The sequence below is a fragment of the Rhagoletis pomonella genome, unplaced genomic scaffold (genome assembly GCF_013731165.1).
Source record: "Rhagoletis pomonella isolate Grant_MI unplaced genomic scaffold, Rhpom_1.0 Rhpom_scaffold_00018, whole genome shotgun sequence".
Taxonomy (NCBI): Eukaryota; Metazoa; Arthropoda; class Insecta; order Diptera; family Tephritidae; genus Rhagoletis; species Rhagoletis pomonella.
Window position 1 is genome coordinate 1522150 of NW_023458572.1, and position 23310 is coordinate 1545459.

Consider the following 23310-nt stretch of genomic DNA (forward strand, 5'->3'; position numbering starts at 1 on the left):
AGCGTTTTGAGAATTTGGGCGTGGGATCCATCACTGAATCCGTAACAATTTTGAAATATTTTAACGTGCTTGCATTAATTCGCAAAATGCTAAAGGCTAAGACTACCGAAGGTTATAGCTGTAAGATCTGCAGCAAAGCTGATGATTCACAGATGGTTTGCTGTGACGAGTGCGAAACATGGTACCATTTTCGGTGCGTTGGCGTTACAGCTTCGATCGAAAATGTGGACTGGCGCTGTGCGGAGTGCCGCACTCCGTCGCGCAACACTATGGCAGGGCAGGAGAAAGGCCAAGGGGGCACATGCGACGGACTTGCTAAGAATCCAAATGCACAAGGTAATGGTGGGGAGCATGCCCAAAACGTCGTAGACGCCGAAGTCGACGTACGAGGTGCCCCACGCAGTAGTGCCAGCGATAAGTCAGCAAAGATGCGGCGACAACGTGCCGAAGCCGCACTTCTTGAAGAAGAGCTACAAATTCTTCGTAAAAGAGAAGCATTAATTGAAAGGCGCCGAAAACTTTTACAAAACCTCGAAACAGAAGACGAATGTTCCGATCTGGACGAAGGGTTGGACTCAACCGCGGTGGAAAAGTGGCTTAATGCAACTGTGCCTACCTTGCCCAACTCTGCGCCACCGAAAACACCGCACCAAGGTCACAAGACTCCAGCCGCGCAACCAGCCGGTCCCTCGGTTTCTCTCAGTCAGCCAAAAGAAGCACCCGACGACAGGAATTTCCAGCTCCAGATCCAGTCCCTGCTGGAAAAGGTTTCTATACTGGAGCAAAGCGTACACAACACGGCCGTGCCTGCAACCGGCGCAACATGGATACCTAAATTGGTACCCAAATGCTCGTCATCACCGACGGATTCTAAGGCAACTGGCGAAAACGTCCCGATGCCGTCACTCTGTCTCACCAAGAATCAGATTGCTGCGCGCACTAGTGTTGGTAAAGACTTACCTAAGTTCAACGGCAAACCGGAGGACTGGCCTTTGTTCCTAGCCACTTACCAGCAAACTACCGAACTATGTGGGTTCTCCGAGGGTGAAAACCTTTTACGTTTACGACACGCTCTAGAGGGAGCCGCTCGGGATGCCGTCAGGAACTTACTCTTACATACTTCATGCGTATCGCAAATAATCGACACGCTAAGAATGAAGTTTGGGCGCCCCGAGCTTATTATCGCTGTACTCGTGACACGAATCCGGGAAATACCAGTCGTAAAGGAGAACCGTCTTGAGGCTTTAGTCGACTTAGCCTTAGAGGTACAAAATGTTTGCGCAACAATGAAGGCTTCGAATATGCTGTGCTATCTCAACAACCCCGAGCTGGAGCAAGAGCTAGTGAACATGTTGCCCGGACTTCTTGCCGCATTTTGGGGTATGCACAAGTTGCAGTTGACTTCCTGCAATCTCGAAAACTTCGCGGACTGGCTATTTCAACTCGCCCAAGGAGCGAATAGTGTATTGGTGCCGTCCGTGACTTCAAAACCATCCACCAAACGTGGATACTTAAATGCTCACGCTGGCGATGTCAGAACTGGGAAACACAGCCCGTGCGTCATATGTCATGGAAAGTGTAGTACGACGGAGAATTGTAGCAAATTTAGGGCTGCGGATAGAGCGGAGCGGTGGAACTTAGTGCGTCTAAGTAATTTGTGCCGTCGCTGCTTAAAGGTACACCCTCGTCTTCAATGCCCCTCTGATGTCGTATGCGGGATAGATGGTTGCGTTTCCATACACCATCCCTTACTTCACAAACAGCGGAGCAATCCAGTTAGCTCACCACTGGCTAACTCCACGCTAAACACTCATAGCTGCGACATGGAATCAGTTTTATTTCGGGTGCTACCGGTAACGCTTCACGGTAAGAACATAAAGATTAAAACATACGCGTTTTTCGATGACGGTTCGTCATTTACGTTGATGGACGCCGAACTACAAGAGCAATTGAGACTTTCGGGCACAGCACAGCCTTTGTGCCTGAAGTGGACAGCGAACACCCACCGTTATGAAGACGACTCCCAGGTGCTCGAGTTGAATATATCTGGGTTCAACGACAAAAGACGTTTCACGTTAACGAACGTGCATACAGTAAAAAAACTTGAGCTTCCAATGCAGTCTATCGATGCCAGTAAGCTTCAAACCAAGTACGCACACCTGCGAGGCCTTCCGTTGTCCTCCTACGTCGACGCCGTGCCGAAGCTATTAATAGGTCTGAACAACAGTCGCCTGGGCCTAAGTCTTCGATCACGCGAAGGGTCTGACAATGAACCGGTAGCAGAAAAGACACGCCTGGGGTGGACAGTAAAGGGTGTCCTGGCAGCGCAACGACGAAATTCCGGCTACCATGCATTTCACGTTTGCGACTGTGATACCGCAGCAAACGCCGAGTTACTACAAACCATTAAGGAGTACGTTCTTTTGGATAATCTGGAAGTCGTTGGAAAGGCTGGCGATCTGATATCCAAGGAAGAAAATCACGCGGTTGAGCAGCTCAAGTCTACTACCCGGCGTGTTGATGGTCGCTTCGAAACCGGATTAATCTGGAAATATGCTAACCACACGCTTCCTGACAGCCTACCGTTAGCCTTGCGGAGAGCGCAGTGTCTCCAGAGAAAGCTTACGCGTGATCCAGAACTCGCCGAGATTCTGTCATCCAAAATCGCATATTATGTGGCTAAAGGATATGCTAAGGAACTGCCAGCCGATTCGCTGTTAGAAAAGGGGTGTTGGTACCTGCCCATATTCCCCGTACGTAATCCGAACAAGCCACAAAAGCTTCGCATCGTCTGGGACGCTGCCGCCAAAACCAGGGGGGTATCTCTAAATTCGATGCTCTTGAAAGGACCGGACCAATTGACCTGTCTACTATCTGTCCTAAGAAGATTCCGACAACGAGCAATAGCCTTGAGTGGAGACATAGAAGAAATGTTCCACCAAGTCCGCATCAGACGTGAGGATCAAAACTATCAGCGTTTTGTGTGGTTTGCACCCGGCGCCACTGAACCGTCAGTTTTCACGATGACAGTTATGACTTTCGGGGCCACCTGCTCACCTAGCAGTGCTCAGTACATAAAAAATCTGAATGCAGAGGAGTTCCGGAACCGCTTTCCGAGAGCCGTCGAGTGTATCGTCGACAACCATTATGTTGATGATATGCTTGATAGCGTGGACACAGTAGGTGAGGCTGTCAAGCTTGCCAGAGATGTCAAGTTCATTCATGGGGAAGGTGGTTTCCATATCAGAAACTGGCGGTCGAACTCCGAGTCGGTCCTACAAGCACTGCACGTTGGTGCCAGTAAACCCGAAATGAGCTTGAGTCCTGATCCAGAGATACCAGCTGAGAAGGTTCTGGGCCTTTGGTGGCTCACCAGAGAGGATTGTTTTACATTTCGTGTGTCTCCGCATCACAAGCATGGGGATCTTCTGCGCAATCACCGTTGCCCTACCAAGAGAGAAGTATTGAGTATTATCATGAGTATATTCGACCCTTTAGGGCTACTTAGTTTTTACATCGTATACGCCAAGATATTATTCCAGAAGATTTGGCGCTCAGGTTGTGGCTGGGACGACAACATTCGCGATGACTATTACTCCGACTGGCAGAGATGGGTTCGCCTACTTCCTGAGGTGGAGACCGTAAGGATACCACGATGCTATTTCACAGATCTGAGCCACGAGTCCGAGCTGGAAATGCACGTCTTTGTTGACGCCAGCGAAAATGCCTACGCGGCCACATGCTACCTACGTCACGCCATTGGAAGTGTCATCAATTGCAGGCTGGTAGGAAGTAAAGCGAAAGTAGCACCGTTGAAGATGCTCTCGGTTCCACGGCTCGAGCTGCAGGCTGCTGTCCTAGGAGCTAGACTGGCTGCAGGGGCACGCTCTTCGCATACGCTAAACATTCGACGACAAACGTATTGGACCGACTCCCGCACTGTGCTGGCGTGGATTCGCGCTGACCACCGTCGCTATTCACCATTCGTGGCATTTAGGGTGAGCGAAATCTTGGAACTAACGGAGATGTCAGACTGGAGATGGGTTCCTTCAGCGGAAAACGTTGCCGACGACGCCACAAAGTGGCAAACCACGCCTAGCATGTCGAGTCAAAACCGATGGTTTAATGGACCACAGTTCCTAGTTCTTGACCCTAAATTCTGGCCTGTCGACGCTGAAGGCCTCGAACCCACTAGAGAGGAGCTGAGGGCCAATTTCGTAGGTTATCATGGTACGGAGCAGCAAGAGCGAAAGACCTTGGTAACGCATGAACGCTTTTCGCGGTGGACTCGTCTCCTGCGAACAATTGCGACTGTTGTACTGAGTCTCCGCAGGTGGAAGATGTACAGCAAAGGTATACGAACACCCTGTCACCGGGTGGAACAAGAAGACCTCAATAGTGCCGAAAAGATACTTTGGAAAGAAGCCCAATACGAGGCATTCGCTGACGAAATTGCTCTGCTTGTGAACGGGAAACCACTAAACCGATCAAGTTCTATCTACAAGCTTTCACCATACCTGGATGAGGGATCATTGCTACGGCTCGGTGGCAGATTCAATTTGCCCGGATGTCAGGACCAAGTTATATTGCCACGATGCCACAACATAACTCGACTGCTGGTTTTAGACTACCATATCAGATATTGCCACGGGAACTCGGAGACCGTTGTGAACGAGATACGCCAGAAGTTCTGGATTCCCCGACTACGCGCCGTGGTCAAAAAGATTCGCCAGGAGTGCCAGATCTGTCGACTCAAAAACGCGTCCCCACGACCACCAAAGATGGGCAACCTACCCGCGGCCCGAGTTACTCCCTTTGTCCGGCCGTTTTCATACGTGGGTGTCGACTACTTTGGACCATTGTTGGTGTCCGTACGCAGGAGCACGGAGAAGAGGTACGGCGTGCTCTTTACTTGCCTGACAACGAGAGCGGTTCACTTGGAGATAGCGTACTCATTATCTGCCGATTCGTGTATCCTGGCCATTCGGAGTTTTATGGCCAGACGCGGCGTCCCACGTGAATTTTGGACAGCGGGAACTCAGTGCTTCCTTTAACGAAATGGACAAGGACAAGCTCTTCCATGAAGTGGATGTTCATACCACCAGCATCGCCACACATGGGTGGTGCCTGGGAAAGGCTAGTTAGGTCGGTAAAAGACGTCCTTTCGAAGATACTACAATCGCAACGACCGTCTGACGAGCTATTGCGAGGAGCCTTAATGGAAGTCGAATCCATCGTCAACTCCCGACCACTCACCTACATACCGCTGCATCACTATGAAGACGAGGCTCTCACACCAAATCACTTCTTGATTGGCAGCTCCAGCGGTATGAAGCCCTTGATAGAGTTTGTTGATGAAGCAGTTCAATTGCGAAGAGGTTGGAGATGTGCTCAGCAACTGGCGGATGCATTCTGGAGACGTTGGGTGCGCGAATATCTACCCGTAATAACTCGGCGAACAAAGTGGTTCGAAAAGGTAAAGCCAATTGAAGAAGGGGACGTCGTCTACCTAGTGGACCCGAACGGTCCGAGAAGCTGCTGGCCCAAAGGTCGAGTGATCTCTGTTAGAGTAGGCTCTGACCAACAGGTGAGGAGCGCTTTGGTGAAGACTAGCGCTGGTATATACGAGCGACCGGCCACGAGACTTGCCGTACTTTCCGTGAGTATACCGGAAAATGGGGTAGATCCGAAGGATATACCAGGGGGGAGTGTTAGAAAAGATACGGCAACGCCCTAGTAAATCGAAAGGAATTTATGGGGGACGTTTCTGCGATTGTTTTGACATTCTGCCTTTTTGATCTCTTTTTTGCACGTGTGCACACACAAATTGAAAATTTAAATCAGGATTGATCCCTTTTTGTACTAAAGTAAGTGCTATATAAAATAAATGTAATTATCATTTATTGAACAATTAAAATAAATTCACAGATATTTCAAACGACAGTCAAATAAAAGCGTTTTGAGAATTTGGGCGTGGGATCCATCACTGAATCCGTAACAGGTATACTTTTTTTCTTTTACAAAATAAGGAAGGTCAAAAAGTTTAAATCCAAAATTTTCTAAAATTCTCTTCTAAAAAGTGATGTGAAAAATTTTTCCAATGTCGGTTCGGTTTTAAAATCTAAAAACAGGCCTTGTCAGCAGCCTCGGCATATAAATAAGTAAAAATTAATTGTTGAAGTCAACATTTTCGTGCACATGTGCACATTGCTTGTGTGTGAAGACATTATCTTTGAGCACTTGGCCCCAAAAGTGCAATAAACAATCTTTCAGTATTTCTATTTTTTCGCTGAGTTGCTGAGAGCTCCATACAATATGTGCTGACATATGTATGAATGTATGCGCAACTAAAAAAGACCTAATTCTCAGCCTCACATCTGACTGCAATGCAAATACAAATGGCCTCAAGCATCATAACAATAACAAGAAATCACGTAGATGCGCACATTTGGTCTGGTCAATTAGTTGTGACATCAATAAGCGCCAGCCGGCATAAGTTTAGTTGTAATACGTACCAGCAGCGCTGGCTAGCCATTACTAAATGTTACTCATACGTCATGACGACCAAGCAGACCGCGAGCACGTAGAGAATTGATACATTATCGCATGCCTGCGAAGAAGCGAAGAGAGGTGGAAATATATATATGTACGCTAGAGTGCTGAAGTAATAAAATATCGGAAAACTACGTGATGTGTCCTCTGAGTAAAGAAAGTAATGAAAATGCTAAGTGTTTTCTGGCGCTACAACGCCTAACATATGATTTATTGGTAATAATACTTCAAATCTTAGCTTTTAGATTATTGCTATCAATAAAAATGCATTCATTTGCCAGAGAGAAATTATTTTAAGCTTAGCTTTTGAACTTATCGCTTTAATTTGACTTACAAACTTACTGCAGCATTGAAAATTAGTAGATTTTTGTGCTATTGCCGCTTGAAAAATGGGCGCCGCCGCCGTATTTATTTACCGACCAAAATAAGCTGATATGCTGTTGAGTTTGAAATAAAGGCGAAATGCAATATATATGTACTTACATGCAAATGCATGCGTGTTGAAACTGCTGTACTTGTCGCAGCGATTTTATAGTGAAAATGACAGAAATTGCAAATCGAACAGGGATTTAACTCTCTATCTCGTATTACTAATATTTATTTTCCTTGTAGCTTTGCACCATTGCTTGGCTTTTAAATGAACAACTCTCAACTCGGTAGATTTTGAAGTTAACTTATAGTATGCCATTAAAAAATAGTTACATAAAATTCGGCCCAGTCATTCTTCTGACTCCTTCAGTGCAGTGACGAAAGCTCTTAAATGATAATCTCCCTAATTACAAGGCAGTGAGGAAAGAGTAAGATGAAAGCTTCATATATATAAGTACTTTCCAACTGCGGGAGCTAGAAAACCATATAAAATATGTAAGCAGCAGCACTAACTTAGGCCAAAACAAAAAAAAGTAAGTGCACCTGGGCCACACTGGAGCAGTGAAACCTACGATACATATGTATCTAGTTTATCTCATAACCAATATACATACATATGTACATCTTCTTTTGCTTCTAACAACAATAACGACGAATATAGGCGCGCTAGTGTTTCGTCGGCGAAAAAATACGCATAAAAAAATTGTACGAATAAAGGCGCTTAATAAAAATATCGGCGAAGAAAGACGCGTTATCATAGATTTATACTTGGCCAAGGACTGTCACTTCAGCATTATTCGCCAAAAACTCTTTACGAAATGTACATACTATTACAACCGCAAACACAGTTGACCGCAAAAATAATTTTACGCGTCCTTCTTCGCCGTCAAATATTTTAACGCGTCTTTCTTCGCCGTCAACTATGTTAAGAGTCTTTCTTCGCTGAAGTTTTTTTATGCGCCTTTTTTCTCGGACAGGAGCAGGCGTAACGTATGATAATAGTATACGTGTTGGACAAAATATCCAACAGTCAGGTTCCAAGGCGTTCAATTGGCGTAGGTGGTGCAGAGTACTACAGGAAGGTGGTTGATGAGCACGAAAGCATTGTTTGAAAGCGGAAACAAGCGACCAATCCTCCAAAGACGCTTGCAGCTTGCCTTTTTTGACATAAATACAAAATCATCGGCTGGACTATATGTGGAAGATCGATAACAAATTATTGAGTCACGATAATCCACCTGGTACGCACCGGATGTTTAATTTATCCAAATTTTTTAAGGCTTTAGAGCCATCGAATGTGCGAACAATGCCTATTTTGACTTACTTGCTGGAATGTACTTGCTTAAATCTACGAAGGGTTTTTCGGTCTAACACTAAAGCTGTTTCCAGCTAAATTCGTCGTCAAGAGAATTCGTGCGTGGATCTGGTTATCCCCTTGGGGCACAGGCGAGAACTTTCTACGCATCGTTTACATATACGTAAACACTTACGAATATTCTCTCGAGGCTCTTTAAAAAAAATCGCTTTCATATTCGCAAACCCTAAATCTAAATCTTTTTGGTCCACAGTTCTTAACCCTTAAATCACTGAAATTTAAATACTGGATATTTTGGTATGAAAATTTTAGTTCTGGTATTACTTAAGAGTGAAAAATACGAACATGAAGTTTTTTTGCTAAAAAAATGTCTCCTGAAGCCGCCATGTGAAAAAGGTGGAAGACCGTCTGTAGACGGCTATAGTGGCTTATCTGAAAAAATTTAAAACATAAGTTTTTCAATTCACTCACGAAAAACTAATTTTTATTCAAAGTAAATATTAAATTCATTTACAGAAATGTAAATTCTAATGTAAAATAATTTGCCTCTAAAAGAGTTTTTTTCACTTTATTTTTTCATCAATGAATAAATTTTTTTCAGCGTTTAGTTTTCTATACAAAACGACGATATTGGTTATTGTCATGTCGAGAAGATAAATATAATAGAAATAGAAGTAAAATATTCTTGTTGCCATATCTTGTGTTTTGATTCGGAGTACGTTGCGATCCATATATGAGTCCATTAAATGGACACCGCCCATGTGTGCGTTATACTCACGTATAATTTGCGAGCTGTCGATGTTTATATAAGACTTTTCTTTTCTATTATACCGTGCAATCATTGGCGGTTGATAGGCAAATTGCCAATCAGTTCTTCGAAAAGGCTTAAAGCCTACATATTTCGAGCAAAGTTTCACATTCTTTGTATACTTCCACAAAACTGTGGTGATATTGATACCGTAGGTTGATCCAACGAAATCCGTTGCATGTCCTCAGGCTGCTTTTTTCAGCTCTTCACTTTTGGCAGTTGAAAGTTTGCTTTTCGGAAGCGGATTCGCTCTCACAGTTCCAAGACTATATATGCTGCGTGCTTTCAGGTACACCAATAGTGGTAGTGAAGAAGTTGTCGAAATTCAATATGTATACGATTGACAAAATTCGGCACTGTTTGCGATGACATCCGCATATTTCACGAGCCATGTGCCAACGGACGAAGTAGAAGTAATCTTTACATTCCCCACATAAAATATATGGAAAACTTCAAAGGCCCAGCGGCATCGATTTCAAAAATGGGTCTCTTTATTTTCCATTTTCTATAACTCGGGGGATGTCAGCAGGTAAATTCCAACAATTTTATTTTTTGACTACGGTAAAGCGCACTCAAAGATTATCTAAACTTCTACAAATATCCACATATCCTTACAGCAAAGATATTTCAACGGAGATATAACAGGCCCAAGCGGGGAAGGAAAGGAGGAGCAAAATTTTGAGTATGATGAATAAATTTGATTAAAATTTTGCATAGTAAATATAATTTGAATATTTAAGCAAGCATATCGTGTCATAGTTCAGAAGCCACACTAGCAATCAGTGTTCCTTCATAAACCCTAGAGGCATTTGTCCCTTATCAGTCTTTCACATAAGGCGAACTCATAAATATTCATGAGAATACAACTGACTAAAAATTAATAAAGTCACAGCCACTAGATTACGTGTTACAAGTTCATTAAATTTTCGGTAGAATAAATTTAAGAATCGAAATTGCAGGGCGTTAATGAAAGGCAAATATTCTGTTTTTTGGCTAAAACAATTGATATTCAGGTGCCATTTCTATGGGCAGTACGAAAGACGCCGCAAAACGAAATGGCAAATTAATCGTTTAAAGCATTTCTGCGCTAAACTATAAAACAATAACTACGTACAATTGTTGTAAGTTTGACAATAACATTTCGACGAAGAATGGCAGCGGCGCGGCGGTGAGTGAAAGTAGTCATAAAAGCTGCGCCGCGCTTTGGAGATTAGCGAGAGCAGACAATAGTTGTGAAAACAATGGCACTGCGACGAGCTTAGCGGAGGGGGGGGTCTAGTGAGGAAAGGACGAAAGAATAATGGAAACAGATGAAAGAAACTTTAAATGAAAATGAAGAATGAAGGTATGGTGAAAGAAACGCGAGATAGCGAAAAAAACAACATAATTAGCTCAGTCAAGTATCAGCGACCTTTTCAGGCACCAGGTAAATTGCCGTTATCCGCACGGCCCCAGCGGCGACGAGTGCCTACCTGTGTAAGTACAAACGAAATGGCAAATGTGTTTGAAATGACTTTAATTTCGAAATTAGCTCGGCTAACAGCCATTAAATTTGAAAATGAGTGGATATGTGTATGTGCGCGTGCATGCATGTATGTTTGTATGTAGCTATGTATGTCGGCAAGGACGAACAACTTGTGGGGATGCAGCGTGAAATACTAGTTAATGGCAAGAAACCGCATAAAACATGAACAAGAAATTAAAACAGCCAACGAGGTATTGTATGTAAGTATGCACATTAGGGTGGTCATTAAAAATGTAAACATCGTGGGCTAACCCTTGATTTTGTTCTACTGTTAAACAAAGCCATACACGAAAAATAGAAAAAATATTTTAGGGGTCGAAAAAATTTGATTTTTTAAATCGAAAAAATTCGACCAAATTTTGAAATAGAGTTTATGAATTTAAATGAATAAGTTTAAATAATGGATATTTAAAAATGTTGTCGAATTTTTTTGATTTAAAAAAATTTAATTTTTAAGCACCTAAAAATTGTCGTTGATATTTTAGATTTTTTTTTGTAGAGGGTGTTTCGCATTTTCGTCCATATAACGCTTGAATAAAATCTATTTTTATATGAAAAAATGCGCTACATCCTAAAAAAAATAAAAAAAATCAACGCCAATTTTTAGCTACTTGAAACTTGCACTAAATTTGCATGGGCTACAAATTTTGAAATTTTGCTGAACATTTTTTAAAGACTGTTTAATTTTTATGAATTTAGTACAAAGTTTGCAAGATTGATTTATTTGGTTTTTGTGACTGAATGAGCTTTATTTAAAATAAAATTTTACGGAAAGATGTATAATCTATAAAATTTTGAATATTGTGAAAAAACTTAATTACGAATACTTCTGTGAGTGACTGTATAAACTACATATATTTATTTTATGTATTCGTTTGTACGAAAGCGTGTTTTTGAATGAAATAATAAATGTTGCAAAAGTCTAAGTGTAAACGTATGCTTAAGTGTAATCGCATACATGTAGGTCCTAGCCTGCACTTAACTAATGCCTCCTTATACATATTTCCTGACTGTCGCTGAGCATATCTGCTGGCGTGTGTCATGTCGGTGGCTTGCGGTTGACTAAGTGGTAGTAGTTGCCACTAAAGCAACTGTTGCCTTGCTTTCTTTAGTTGAGACAAGCGCGTATCTCGCAGTAGTAGCGTTGTGATCAGTGTGTCTGCGAGTTTTGGAAAAATTGTAGCAGAGAAGAGACTTAAAATGTATCAATATTTATCGCGTTTTTTACTTTAAGTATCAAAGTGTCAATATGGAATAAACCAAATAATTTTTATGAAAAACCATTTTCCAAAACAATTTAACAGTTATTGATTGCAAAAAAGGTACACGTTTTATTTGATACTAGTATAATAATAATGAAGAAAATGTCTTACTACATGTAAGTTCAACTGGGTATTAAATAGTATAATATAAACAGCAAAACTGTCTTATGTTTAAACTTCTTTTTAGTTTAAATACTTTCTGTATTTATAGAACTTAGCATTCGAATTGTTTAATCAGTTTTAAGGCATTTCGAAAATATAGCTATACGATATGTTTTGCTCTATTTGTTTTGATGAAATTCAGATCTGAGAAAAGGCGATCTGCAGCAGTAGAGCTGTGCGGCTCGCACGAAGTTGGTTCACACCGACTTCGAAACAAGATGTGAAAAATAATTGCAACGCGCTCCACTGGTACAGTAAACGATTAACAGCTTGCTTCAGCGATAACGAACGAACGTTTGACGTTCGACAAATTTTATGAATTTTAACGCCAACGTAGTTTTGAAACTCTGCAAATACATCCACCTTTTTAGCACTATGTGCGGAGAAATTTTAAACATCTCTGGCAAGTTTTCGACTTCTACGGGAATTTTTTTACGCGATGGGAAAAGTGTCAAAATTCAAAAAGAAGTGTCTCCTCCGAAAATTCATCGAAAAATGTATCAATTTTTATCCGTCTTCATCAAAACGGTCACACTGGTTATGATGTTGCCTTCTAATTATACTCGTAAATGTCGCGCCAGCTACTCAACTCAAGTGGTAATTCAATGACGCACACAACAGCATACATACACATATATACATATATCCACGAGCGTTTATGTTGGGTGTGTGCGTTAGTTTGACTGCAATTCGCAGCAGCAAAGCCACAAAGCAACGAAAACATACAAATGAAAGGAAAGGAAATAAAAAGCAACATTAGAAGATAAACGCGGCGAACGCACAGACATAGTATTTAATACAACAGGCGCAGTGCCATAGCTTGGCTTGGCTAATGAAAGCATTCACTTATTATAGCTGCGGCTGTGCTATAGCTTTGAGATTATTTGCTCAGCCCGGATTATCTGCCACAATTTTTAGTTCATAAATAATTACGCGAACTTCGAGAGGCAGCGCCGCGTCTGCGGTGTGAAGCTTCCGCTTCTGCTTGGCTTTTCCATGGCTGCACTGACAAGGTCGTTTTGTTAACTTTTTTGTGTTTCTCTTATTTTTCATTTTGATTTTTCATTTTATTACAATTTCGATTTTCTCTATTTTCTCCCCCCAATTACAATTTTATGTGGCTCAGTGTGCATTTAATTGGAAGAAATCGCTATTTTATTTAGCTGTTAATGTTGTGGTAAGGAATAAATTTTCAGATTTTTGTTGTTGGTTAGTTGAATAAATTGTAATTTGTGTGAGCTTTATTTGCAGCACTTTTGATTGCTAATTGGATTGAGAAGGCTACAAAAGAAGAGAAAAGAACGTAAAAGTAAGAATAACAGCATTGGGGTCATGGAATGCTAAGGTCAGATCAAGGTTTGGCGGCCAATAATGAGCAGCTTTTTCTATCTGCGCTAGAGGGAGTCTATTTAAGTTGACTTGTTGGAATAAAAAAAAATTCAAAGTTACGGGAGAAATCAAAAATTTCGACGTGGGTAACCGAGTTATTAAACAGCTCAGCGTCTGGAAATTCTAAAATTTTTGAGAGTTTCGCTTCTGATCACAGGAGTCACAGCGTCTTTGAAGTTGCTAAAGCCAGCTCTTTTTCTCACGAGGTATATAGGAGCGAGGGAGCATTCAATCTTTTAATGAATAGAACGCAGCTATGGATATGGAAGGATTAAAGTGACTTTTTTCATGAGCTCTCCATCAATATAAAGTCCAGCTTGTAGTGTTTCTCTAGCAGCAGTAGATATAATTCTCAAGATTGTGACGTCAATAAGGGAGGAAAAATATCTACTTTGGTAGCCGAAAGGATCCAGAACGTACGGTCACAGTAGTATAGCGTTCGGGTCTCAGAACACGAGGTTGCGCAGGGTTGTGAGAGAGCTGAGGAGCTAGCCAAGGAGGGCGTCCTCTTAGATGCCTCATTAATGACGAATATTCTTGGAGAAATCAAAAGCTCCCAATATATGCTCTTTTACCGCCAAGCGGAGAGGCTTTGAAAAATAACCCAGGATTGCAGGCTTGCAAGAATTATGTGTAATTCACACGATAGTGATTTCCTAATATCAACAAGAAGAACAGACTCAAGGCTCCTGATAGAATTTGCTAAGCGTACACGCATTTGAATTAGATTTTATAGATGACAAAAAATGTGGGAAGTTTAATTATCGCGAGGAAATCCTGGGACATATAATTTGCGAGTGTCCAGCCTTCAGCATGCAAAAACTCGCTTTACTCGGCATGATACAAATGTACAAATCGTGTGATTCCTGCTTAAGCATTTCGAATGCGCTCATTTCTTCGTTATAGAGCCTTGAATTGTACAAACTTGTTGGTGACAAAGGCCTGCATTGGTATGCGATAAGAATGATGAAAAAAGTTGACAGTAATTTCGGATATATTATGTACGAACATTAGGGTGCCTCACTAAAAAATCATGTGGTTCTTCCTCCAAGTTTAATATACTCTAAGATCTCCGCCAAAATATTTCCGAAAAATATTAAGATTTACCTGGGCTGGTCCGATTTGGAAATATCATATAATAAAATCTGCTGACTTTTTAAAATTAAACACTTCTATTATATGCTTTGGTTTAGATTTTACTTTTAACAACATTGTTTTTTTTTAAGTATTTTCAAATCGGTCTACCTCACGTTATCTTAATATTTTTCCGAAATATTTTGGCGGAAGTCTTAAAATATAATGAATTTTATTATGCTGATGGGAATACAGTACTGTGTTTCTTTTTACGGTGATGCACCCTAATGTACACGGACATTAGAATCGGGTCATTTTGTTTGACAAGCCATCTAGTCTTCTTCGGCTCGTACACAGAGGAAAATTTGAAACATAAAAACAAAAATATTGCCTCTAATAAAAGTTTCTAGCCTAAGGGGTAAAACAGACGAAAAAAATGAAGAAAATTCCATAGAGATTTCTTCTAAATTTTTGTGTAAATTCTTCTTCATTTTATTTATAATAAAATAGACAATGAATTGAAGATTGTATTTTTTCGATTTTTTGTTTCAACAGATGTTATAGCCTAACGGATGCAGATGCGAGTTCGACTGCCAACTTGTTGGTCGTGGCTTCAGATCCTGTGGAACGGATCTTGTTTGTTATTTTTTTATATTTTATATTTTTCCCAATTTTTTTTTAATTTTTTTATTTCATTTTATATAAGTATGTATATACATATTTATATTTTTTATCTCACTTTTGTGTTTACGCTCTCGCTGTTAGTGCTTACTGGAAATATTTAAAAAACCTATGCAATAGTGTTTATACGTATTTCATTGAAAATTACTTCCTAATTGTAAGTGATGTATTCTTGAATTCATTGATGTATTCTTGAATTCATTGAAAGGCTTTCCTCTTTACTTTTATGTGATGTCTTTATAAATTTATATTAATCAATAGACTACTGTCGGTAAGACGACCAACCTAGCCGAGTAGGTAGGGCTGTAAACTGCCATTCAGAAAGCCATGGGATCGAGGAAAACCTTATGAAAACTAAAAGATTTCTTTTTGGTTTTATTAAAAAGATTTTTCCTCTGGAAACAAGATTAATATCTTCATAACAAAAAACCGTAGAGATATCTTTTTTCGCTGTGTATCCTTGCAGCCATGTTAAGCATTTTCAATTTCGATATTCCGCTCAGGAGCCGTCTATTGTAATAGTTACGAAAGAAGGTTGCGACCTGGTTATGTTTGCCAGTGTTCTGCTAATTTCGCCACTTTGGGAAAATTTTTAAATCTCTTACTCAAGATGCAATCATTCGATGAACAACAAGTAATACTATTTCCGTACTCTGGAATACAGGGTATTTGTTAAAGTCAGACCTTTGGTGACCAAATTCGGAAAGTTTCATATATTCCAATAATTCTGCGAAGTTCGAACTTTTTTCAATTCTACATCTACAAAGATTCTAGATTGAGAATAACGAATTTAAATTACCACACTTCTCCGAAAAAATCATTGCCTAAATATCAAGCACCTAACCAAACACCATAATAAATTTAGAGAGGAATTTTGTAAGTTGTGCTTTGAGTTGTTATTAATGTAGGCTAAGGACTTCCCACTGAACTGTAACAGTAAATTTTGCTAGCCCTTGAGAGCTTGCAGATATGAAAATTGTGACAGCAATTTAATTGCCACTCGGCATTTTTCGCATCAACTTTATATAAATCTGCCAATTTTTTAGTATTTATTAAAAATACTGCATAGCTCGCCTCTAGTTATGTATGTATCTGTGGCGTTTCCTATTTGCTTTGGCCCACAGCAGCTATTTACTCTTCAGTTTACTCTCTGACCCCCGCCGCTTGCGACCAACTGTGAATCGGCACCATTAGTGACAGTGGCAGTGGCATAAAATTTCCGTTGCACTTGAACTTGCTGAACTATGGTGGCTCTGAGACACACACACACAAACGCATGCACGCACATACACGTTAAGTCGAGCTGTAAAAACCTGTCACAAACATAAACTCGCAGCCACAAAACTTTCAATGAGTGAATCGGCAACTGCCTCTGCAACTGTGAGGGTAACCGGATACAGCCACACACTCACTGCTGGTGCCAGTGTTGTCGTCTTCGATTTCGTAGTCATCCGTTGCTGTGCGCGTGTAAATGCATTTGGCTTTAACTACTTAGGCTAACAGTAAATTACAGGCATAAATCACGTGATAAGTGACACTTTTGCTTTTCACGCTATTCACTTCGCATTGCGGTGGCTGTTGCAGCTTATTGCCGGCAGCAGCATGTCTGTCTGCTTTCGTGTTTGTTCGCTTGTTGCAGCAGCAATTTGCTGCTGAGCTGTGTGTTGCGTAAAGTGTATTTAGTCAGCTTCTTATAGTACTGTTAGCTCTACACGTACTCTTGCCTCCGCTGATGATCCGCTAGCTTCTTCATTCTGTAAGTTTCCTTTCTCTTCCGCTTTCAAAAGTTCAGATAGTTCGAGCCTTGGGCGAAAATAGTAGAAGGAAAGCAATGTGGTTTGTGTGAGTATGTGTCTGCGCAGCTTCTTCAACTCCAGAACTATATTGGCCGTTTCCACTGCTGCACTGTAGATACTACTTCAGTTTCATATTCGTTGTTGGCAAGCAACCGCAGCAGATGCAGTTTCTATAATAATAATGGCGGAAGCGTGAGAAAATTTTTACTCGCTCGAGTAGCTGCATGAGTGTGCCAGTGCACTTCAAGCGGTTGAGAATTTTCACCGTACACACATATATGTCTGTACTTACAAATGTTTGCACACTGGCGAGCACAAAAAAAAAAATTCGAAGGGATTAAAGAGGGAAAATATACAAATAAAAAAGTTAATAAAGATAAAGATAAAGATATATGTACATAGATAAATATAAAGATACGGATAAAGGTAAAAGTAAAGAAAGATATAAAGGAAAGATACACTTAATAAGATGGACGGAGAATTTAAAAATAATTGGAATTTTATAATTTTGGCTAAAAAACATAGATACAGATCGGGAAAGGACAAGGGAAATATAAAGGCAACGATAAGGTTACAAGTAACCCGAACCATCCACAAGTAGGCTGGGATAAAATGACCCTACGCAGAGGATCGGAGAACCGATAAAAGTCAGTTTGACGAGGATAGGATAAGATGGGCTATATATGCCTCAGCGCCTATCAATAAATTTTCTCAGCACATCTCCTAAAGAAATTTTCACACCTGGAACTCATGAAGAGGGGAAAAGGTACACTTCTCTAAAGTGGTCAAGGAGCTTGGAGTTATCTTTGATGGCAAGCTCTCATGGAATACGCATCTAGCTAATGCTTATCAAAAGACCACGGCTTCTATCTGAACCCAATGGAATTTAATAGGACGGAACGAGGACATAAGGGTTAAATTGGCCAGCTGTACGTATAAAGCCATCTTAAATTACATTACAACTTATGCTGCGACCGTCTGGCGGTAGAAGGCGTAAGTGAAGTCCACTCAGGCCAACCTCAGTAAATTACAAAGACTAGCTCACATCAGCATCACTGGCGCGATGAGAACAACACCAACCGCGGCTCTTGAGGTGTTTATAGACCTGCTTGTACTACACGAGATGCTCTGCTGTTTACAGTAAGGCGCTTCTCAGCGGTCAATGTAGGAGACAATAAGCTCATACAAGCTCAAAGCAAAGGCGAACGAGTTGCGTATTAGCTTGGTGGCCCGGTGGCTTCCGAGATTTAACTTCACACAGAATTTCGAGGTCTTTTTTCCTCAACAGAACCAACTGCGACAACGAACGATCTATACGTATATACATATCCCGGAAGGACGGCCATATTAGGTATCATGACTACACGACTGACCAACCCAAAAGACTTCTTTTCACCAGCAGGCCGAGGTAACTTTTTCGTCAGAAAGTGGGGCAAACAGCCAAAGAATCTACATACAAATGTACACTCGGACAGCAAAGCGGTCCTCCTCGCTCTTAAAGCGCAAGAGTTCACCGCAAAGCTGGTGTGGGGTTACATTCAGCTTTTAATACTTTTGTCATCCAGGAATCGTGTTTACCTCATCTGGATACCGGGACATAGTGGAGGCATGCACAATGAAGTGACAGATATTCTCGCCAGAAAAGGGGCTGCTTAGGAATTTATAGACCCAACACCCTTTATTGGTCCGCCATGGAGCTCCGAGAAGGCGGAATTACTACAGCTGACAATACTACTAGACAAATACGTGAGGTAAAAGTTAGTCCAAATCCCAAGCCCTTTATTTCGAAAATATAACAGGGAAAAGTGAAGCACTTTACCTTAGTAGGAATGTTGTAAAAATTGCGAATCTGAGGCCCGTTTGACTCGTATTCCTCCTAAATTTCGAGTTAATTACGAGAAACCGAAAAATTACACAAAATTTGCAATTTTCGCAATTTACTTAAATTTAAGGAGGTGTGCGAGTCAAGCGGATCGCAGATTTGGATTCAGTGGATCGAAATAAATGTCGGTAGATGGGTCTGGTAAAAAGCTAACACCAATTTTTTTGTGTGCCGGTGTTATTAGCGTTTGCGATGTTTTAAGGCCGTTGCCTACAACTCAACTAAAAGAGTTTAGAGTTCATCAAAATTTGACTAAGATTTCAAATGATCGCCTCTGAGAAACGCCTATGTTTATAAGTATACAAGCTTTCCTTCTTATAGGCAAAGCATTTATTTTTGCTTGTAAAATACTTAGATGCAAGATTTGAAAAGTTTTAAGATTTTTCTTAGCAGCAAATATGAACGAAGCGTACGCTGCTGAAGTATTTGATGCTGCTGCATTTATAGCTGATAACCTCAAGAATCTTTCAGCAAACTTTTGCTAAAATTGTTAGGATTTTAATATTGTATAGTGATAGTAGGTACACATAAATAGTTACATACTCACGCGTTGGTGCTACTAAGTACGAGAGCAAATAACAACCAAGCAAGTAATTGGTATGAGAAGAATGTGAAAATAACTGTATTTTCCCAGGTTCATACTTAGAATCTGTTTGACATATTTATTTAAGTTATTTTATTTTATAATTTATTTTTAGAGAATCGATGTTAAGAGTAATTAGATTTTCTAATAAAATCACTAAAAAAATACAGAAAATTTGTTGTCAATTTGCCGCACACAGAATTTTCCCCTGTGCCGGTTAATATCAGATGAACTTTTTCCTTGCGCAGTGTTATCTTTTCTTTTGCACCCTCCCCCTTTCACTGCCTCGTTATCATAATATCTCTTTTCTGGAAGTTTGGGAAGCATTTCAGCTTTATTATTTCCGTTATTTTCATCTTTCACCTGCTTACATTTCAATGCGCATCCGTAGAAGGAAATTTTGCAGGAACCAGAATTCAGCGAGCCGAAATGGCAGGTGCGATTACGTGGGATTTTTTTTTTCTATTTTTATTTTACTTTTCAGCAGTTCAAGTAGCAATCGACACTGTGGTGTGGTGGTGTGGAAATGTAAGTACAAATTTATACAATTACATATGTATGTATGTATGTGTGCGTGTTGTGATCATGCTGACAGATAAGTTTAGTAGTTGGGTAGTTGTACCATATCAGCACTTAAGCTATAATTTGTAACTTGAAAGTACTACAAATGTTGCTTATATTTATTTGGGTTTAAGCATTTCTTTGTAAATAGCTGTGTATGTAAGCGAAAATTTACGGTTGAGTTTGCTGTAAAAATGTGTGATAAACATCAATGACTGCCGTGAAATTCTTCACAGACTTTCCCCTACATACTTAAGTAGTTATCACAGGCATCTACTTGGGATGAAAAGTGCGCCAAATTAAAATTAGCGGCCTAAGGGAGCACCGAGCAAAAATAAAACGTGTAGGTTTGATATGAGAATCACCATCATTCTATGAACAACCTTGTGTGGAAAAATGTTTAAAAGATTAGTTTCTTAATTATTTTCCTTTATATGAAGGTATGAACTATAATTCTAAATATAACTGCTCGTGAATTGCATAGATCCAACGCAAATAATACAAAAACAGGTACAAAGGTAGTTTTCTAGTTAGAGAATTTAATGATGAAGAAAACATATTTGCGTTAAGTGTAGATAAATCTTACGAATTGACTTATGCAAAAAAATCGGCATATATAATTTTTCGAATTGTCTTTCTTTGGAAGAAGGCGTTTAGTTTTGGCATTTTTTTTTTTGTTAACGGTATAGCTATTTTTTTCATATAAAAACATCGCGAAACACACATATGTACATTGAAGAGCAGAATATATGAATGATACTCTTATAACATGGAGTATGTAATAATTTTAGCATCGATATTTTTAAAAAATATTATTTTCTTCTAAGGCAGTGTTTTCCAAAATTACTTTTCAGATATATAGAAAACGCTAAAAACTTGAGCCTATGAAATGGCCAACTTTGTTCAAGATCTATGCATTCAACGACTACAATAAACAAAATAATTTTGGTTCGATGCTGAGTTTTTTGCTGTAAATTTTTTTTTTGAAGAAATAAATATAGGAGCCAAGGTAGTAGCATTAGTTCAAAAACAATATTTACAAGTAATTTGTTGTTGCTTCTCGTATATAAAGTGTCAAAAGAATATTCTACTTTTTTTAGATGTCATAGTATACGATTTGAAATATTAAAAAAAAAATATATATATTAAATTTAAATACAAAAAAAAAAAAAATGGTGCGATTTTCTTTCCTTTTCTAAATTTGTTCCATCCCAGAAGCATCAATACATCACTTGCAGGGCCCAATAATCAGCGTTTATGCTTCTGATTTAATCAAATATTCCAAAGGCTGGGTTTTAATCGCTTTTTTGAAGCTGCACATGCAAATATAGTTTGCCAATTAAGAATTTTTGTAAAAAAAAAAAACTAACAATATTTGACAGTTTAGAGACCAAATAATTAGAGAAACAAAAATCAAATCAGCACTCTGCTCAACATCTAAATTTTGTAGGGGTCAACCTTTTATTTTGTTCTAGGTATAAAATATGGACATCCACGAAAATTTCAAAATTTTAAATCAATTTTAAGGGGTCGATGCCAAAGTTCAAAAGAATTTAATTTTTTTTTAGATCGAAAAAATGGTACAAAATTTTGACTTGAAGCCTAATATAATATATATTATAACTGCAGAGTTATATCTGCTCAAAGTAAAAATTTTGCCAAATTTTTGTGATTCAGAAAAATTTAAATTTTTTCAAAACCCTGCAGCGACCCTTAAACATTTTTTTCTTTAATTTTGAAATTTTCTGATATTTGAAGCGCCACCCTAATATCGATGTATACTCGTGAATAAACTTTATATAGTTTGACACTTCCTAATTAAATTCGTTTTGCCCGAACGTTGTGTGCAATGCGGCCTAAAAATGCGGTGCTTCCTTTTTTAGTGGCTTATAGTGCAAATTTAAGGTGAGCTACATATTGGCACGCTTCCCATAGAGGCAAGTTGAGTGCATACCGTCAACATCAAGTCTCTCGTTGCGTAACCATCCCGTAATTGAAAGATAAGTAGCTGTTTTATGCTTCACACCGGCGTGATTGCCTTTTGTTTGCTAATTTAATGGGCTTACCGGCGTACACCTAAGGGCGTATTAAAGTGAATTTTCCCATTTTTACGAGACAATTTTTTTTTTTTGAGTTTGATTAAGTGTGCAAATGGGCTTAGAATAAATACACACACACACACACACACACGCTAAAGTACGCTAATGTGTAAAAAGAAAGACAAACAAAACTCACCACATCGATGATTTGCATAAGCGTCAAACCGAAGCTCAACTGCAGTGGATCGGATTCGTTCACAACGGGTCGCTCCAGACTGTTGTAGTTGTCAAGTAGGGCGTGCAGCAGGCGTTTCTCATGCGGGCCGGCTGTACAAACTGTAAAAAAAGAAGAAAAAAGAAGAAGAAAAAAGTTAAAAGTAGTAAAATTCCGAAAGGTTCAAAGCTTTGGGCTTTCGCAGGGTAAAAATATAAAATACAAAAAAAAAAAATTCAAAATGACTGAAATGTAGCGCAGATTTTATTAAAGTAATTGTTTAGATTGCGTTTTGGTTGAGTGTTTGTTTTGAGCGCTGCGAACGTGTAACATCGTAATGTAATGCTACCGGATATACCTTACGTCAACAATAGCAACAAATAACGCGCGCTGTAAGCAGCCAGCTGTGGCGCGTGTTTTCTCTGAGACACCATGGCGTATACGTGATTGTGAAAATTGAAAACGGAAAATCATAAACAAAAATTGTTAACGCCAATGGAAGTTAGGTACAAACAAGAAGAGTTAGATGTAGGAAGAAAAGGCGGGAGAGCAGGAAGGTAGCAAAAAAGGTGGAGTTATCAAAATGTGATGAGTCGTCAACAGCGTGGCGCGCGTCTTTGGGCGTGCGAAAGTGCGGAAGCCTGTGAGTGGCTGCAAGCACGCGCTACCCTGACTTTGCCTGCATTTGCAGCGTTAAAAGCTTTGTGCCCTTTGACTTGGTTGCGATGTCTTCATTCCCCCAGTCGCCGTGGGTTTGTTTCGCAGTTGCGAGTATTTCATCAGCGATTTGTTGCACATTTTAAGCGTCGCTTGCGGCACTTTCCCACAGCGGGCAAGCGAGCAGCAAAATTACCGCAGATATCAATGAGAAAATGTTGAGTTGCTATTCCTGTCCTTTAGTTTTTCCCAACTTTGGCTGGGTTATTTGTGTTTGCGAATTATTTTTACCGTTGTTACGGTTACTTTACCACTTTGCTTTGTTTCATTGTATTTTATTTTTCTGTTATCAACCACAATTTTATTCTTCTGCCATTGAATACGTTTATTTGCTTGGCTGTGCGCGAGATCAGCTAGTCACATGCATCGTTATTCTGCTCA

At 39.9% G+C, this 23310-nt stretch overlaps 1 protein-coding gene across 1 annotated transcript in view; it reads right to left on the reverse strand.

Annotated features, from left to right (window-relative positions):
* Positions 1–22338, reverse strand: part of LOC118749536 (CHRNA7-FAM7A fusion protein-like) — an 86103-nt gene extending 63765 nt beyond the window's left edge. Inside the window, exon 1 of the mRNA XM_036484340.1 lies at positions 22195–22338. Within this exon, the coding sequence (XP_036340233.1) occupies positions 22195–22199 (5 nt within the window). The 5' untranslated portion in view covers positions 22200–22338. The remainder of the gene's footprint in view (positions 1–22194) is intronic.
* Positions 22339–23310: the final 972 nt, after the last annotated feature.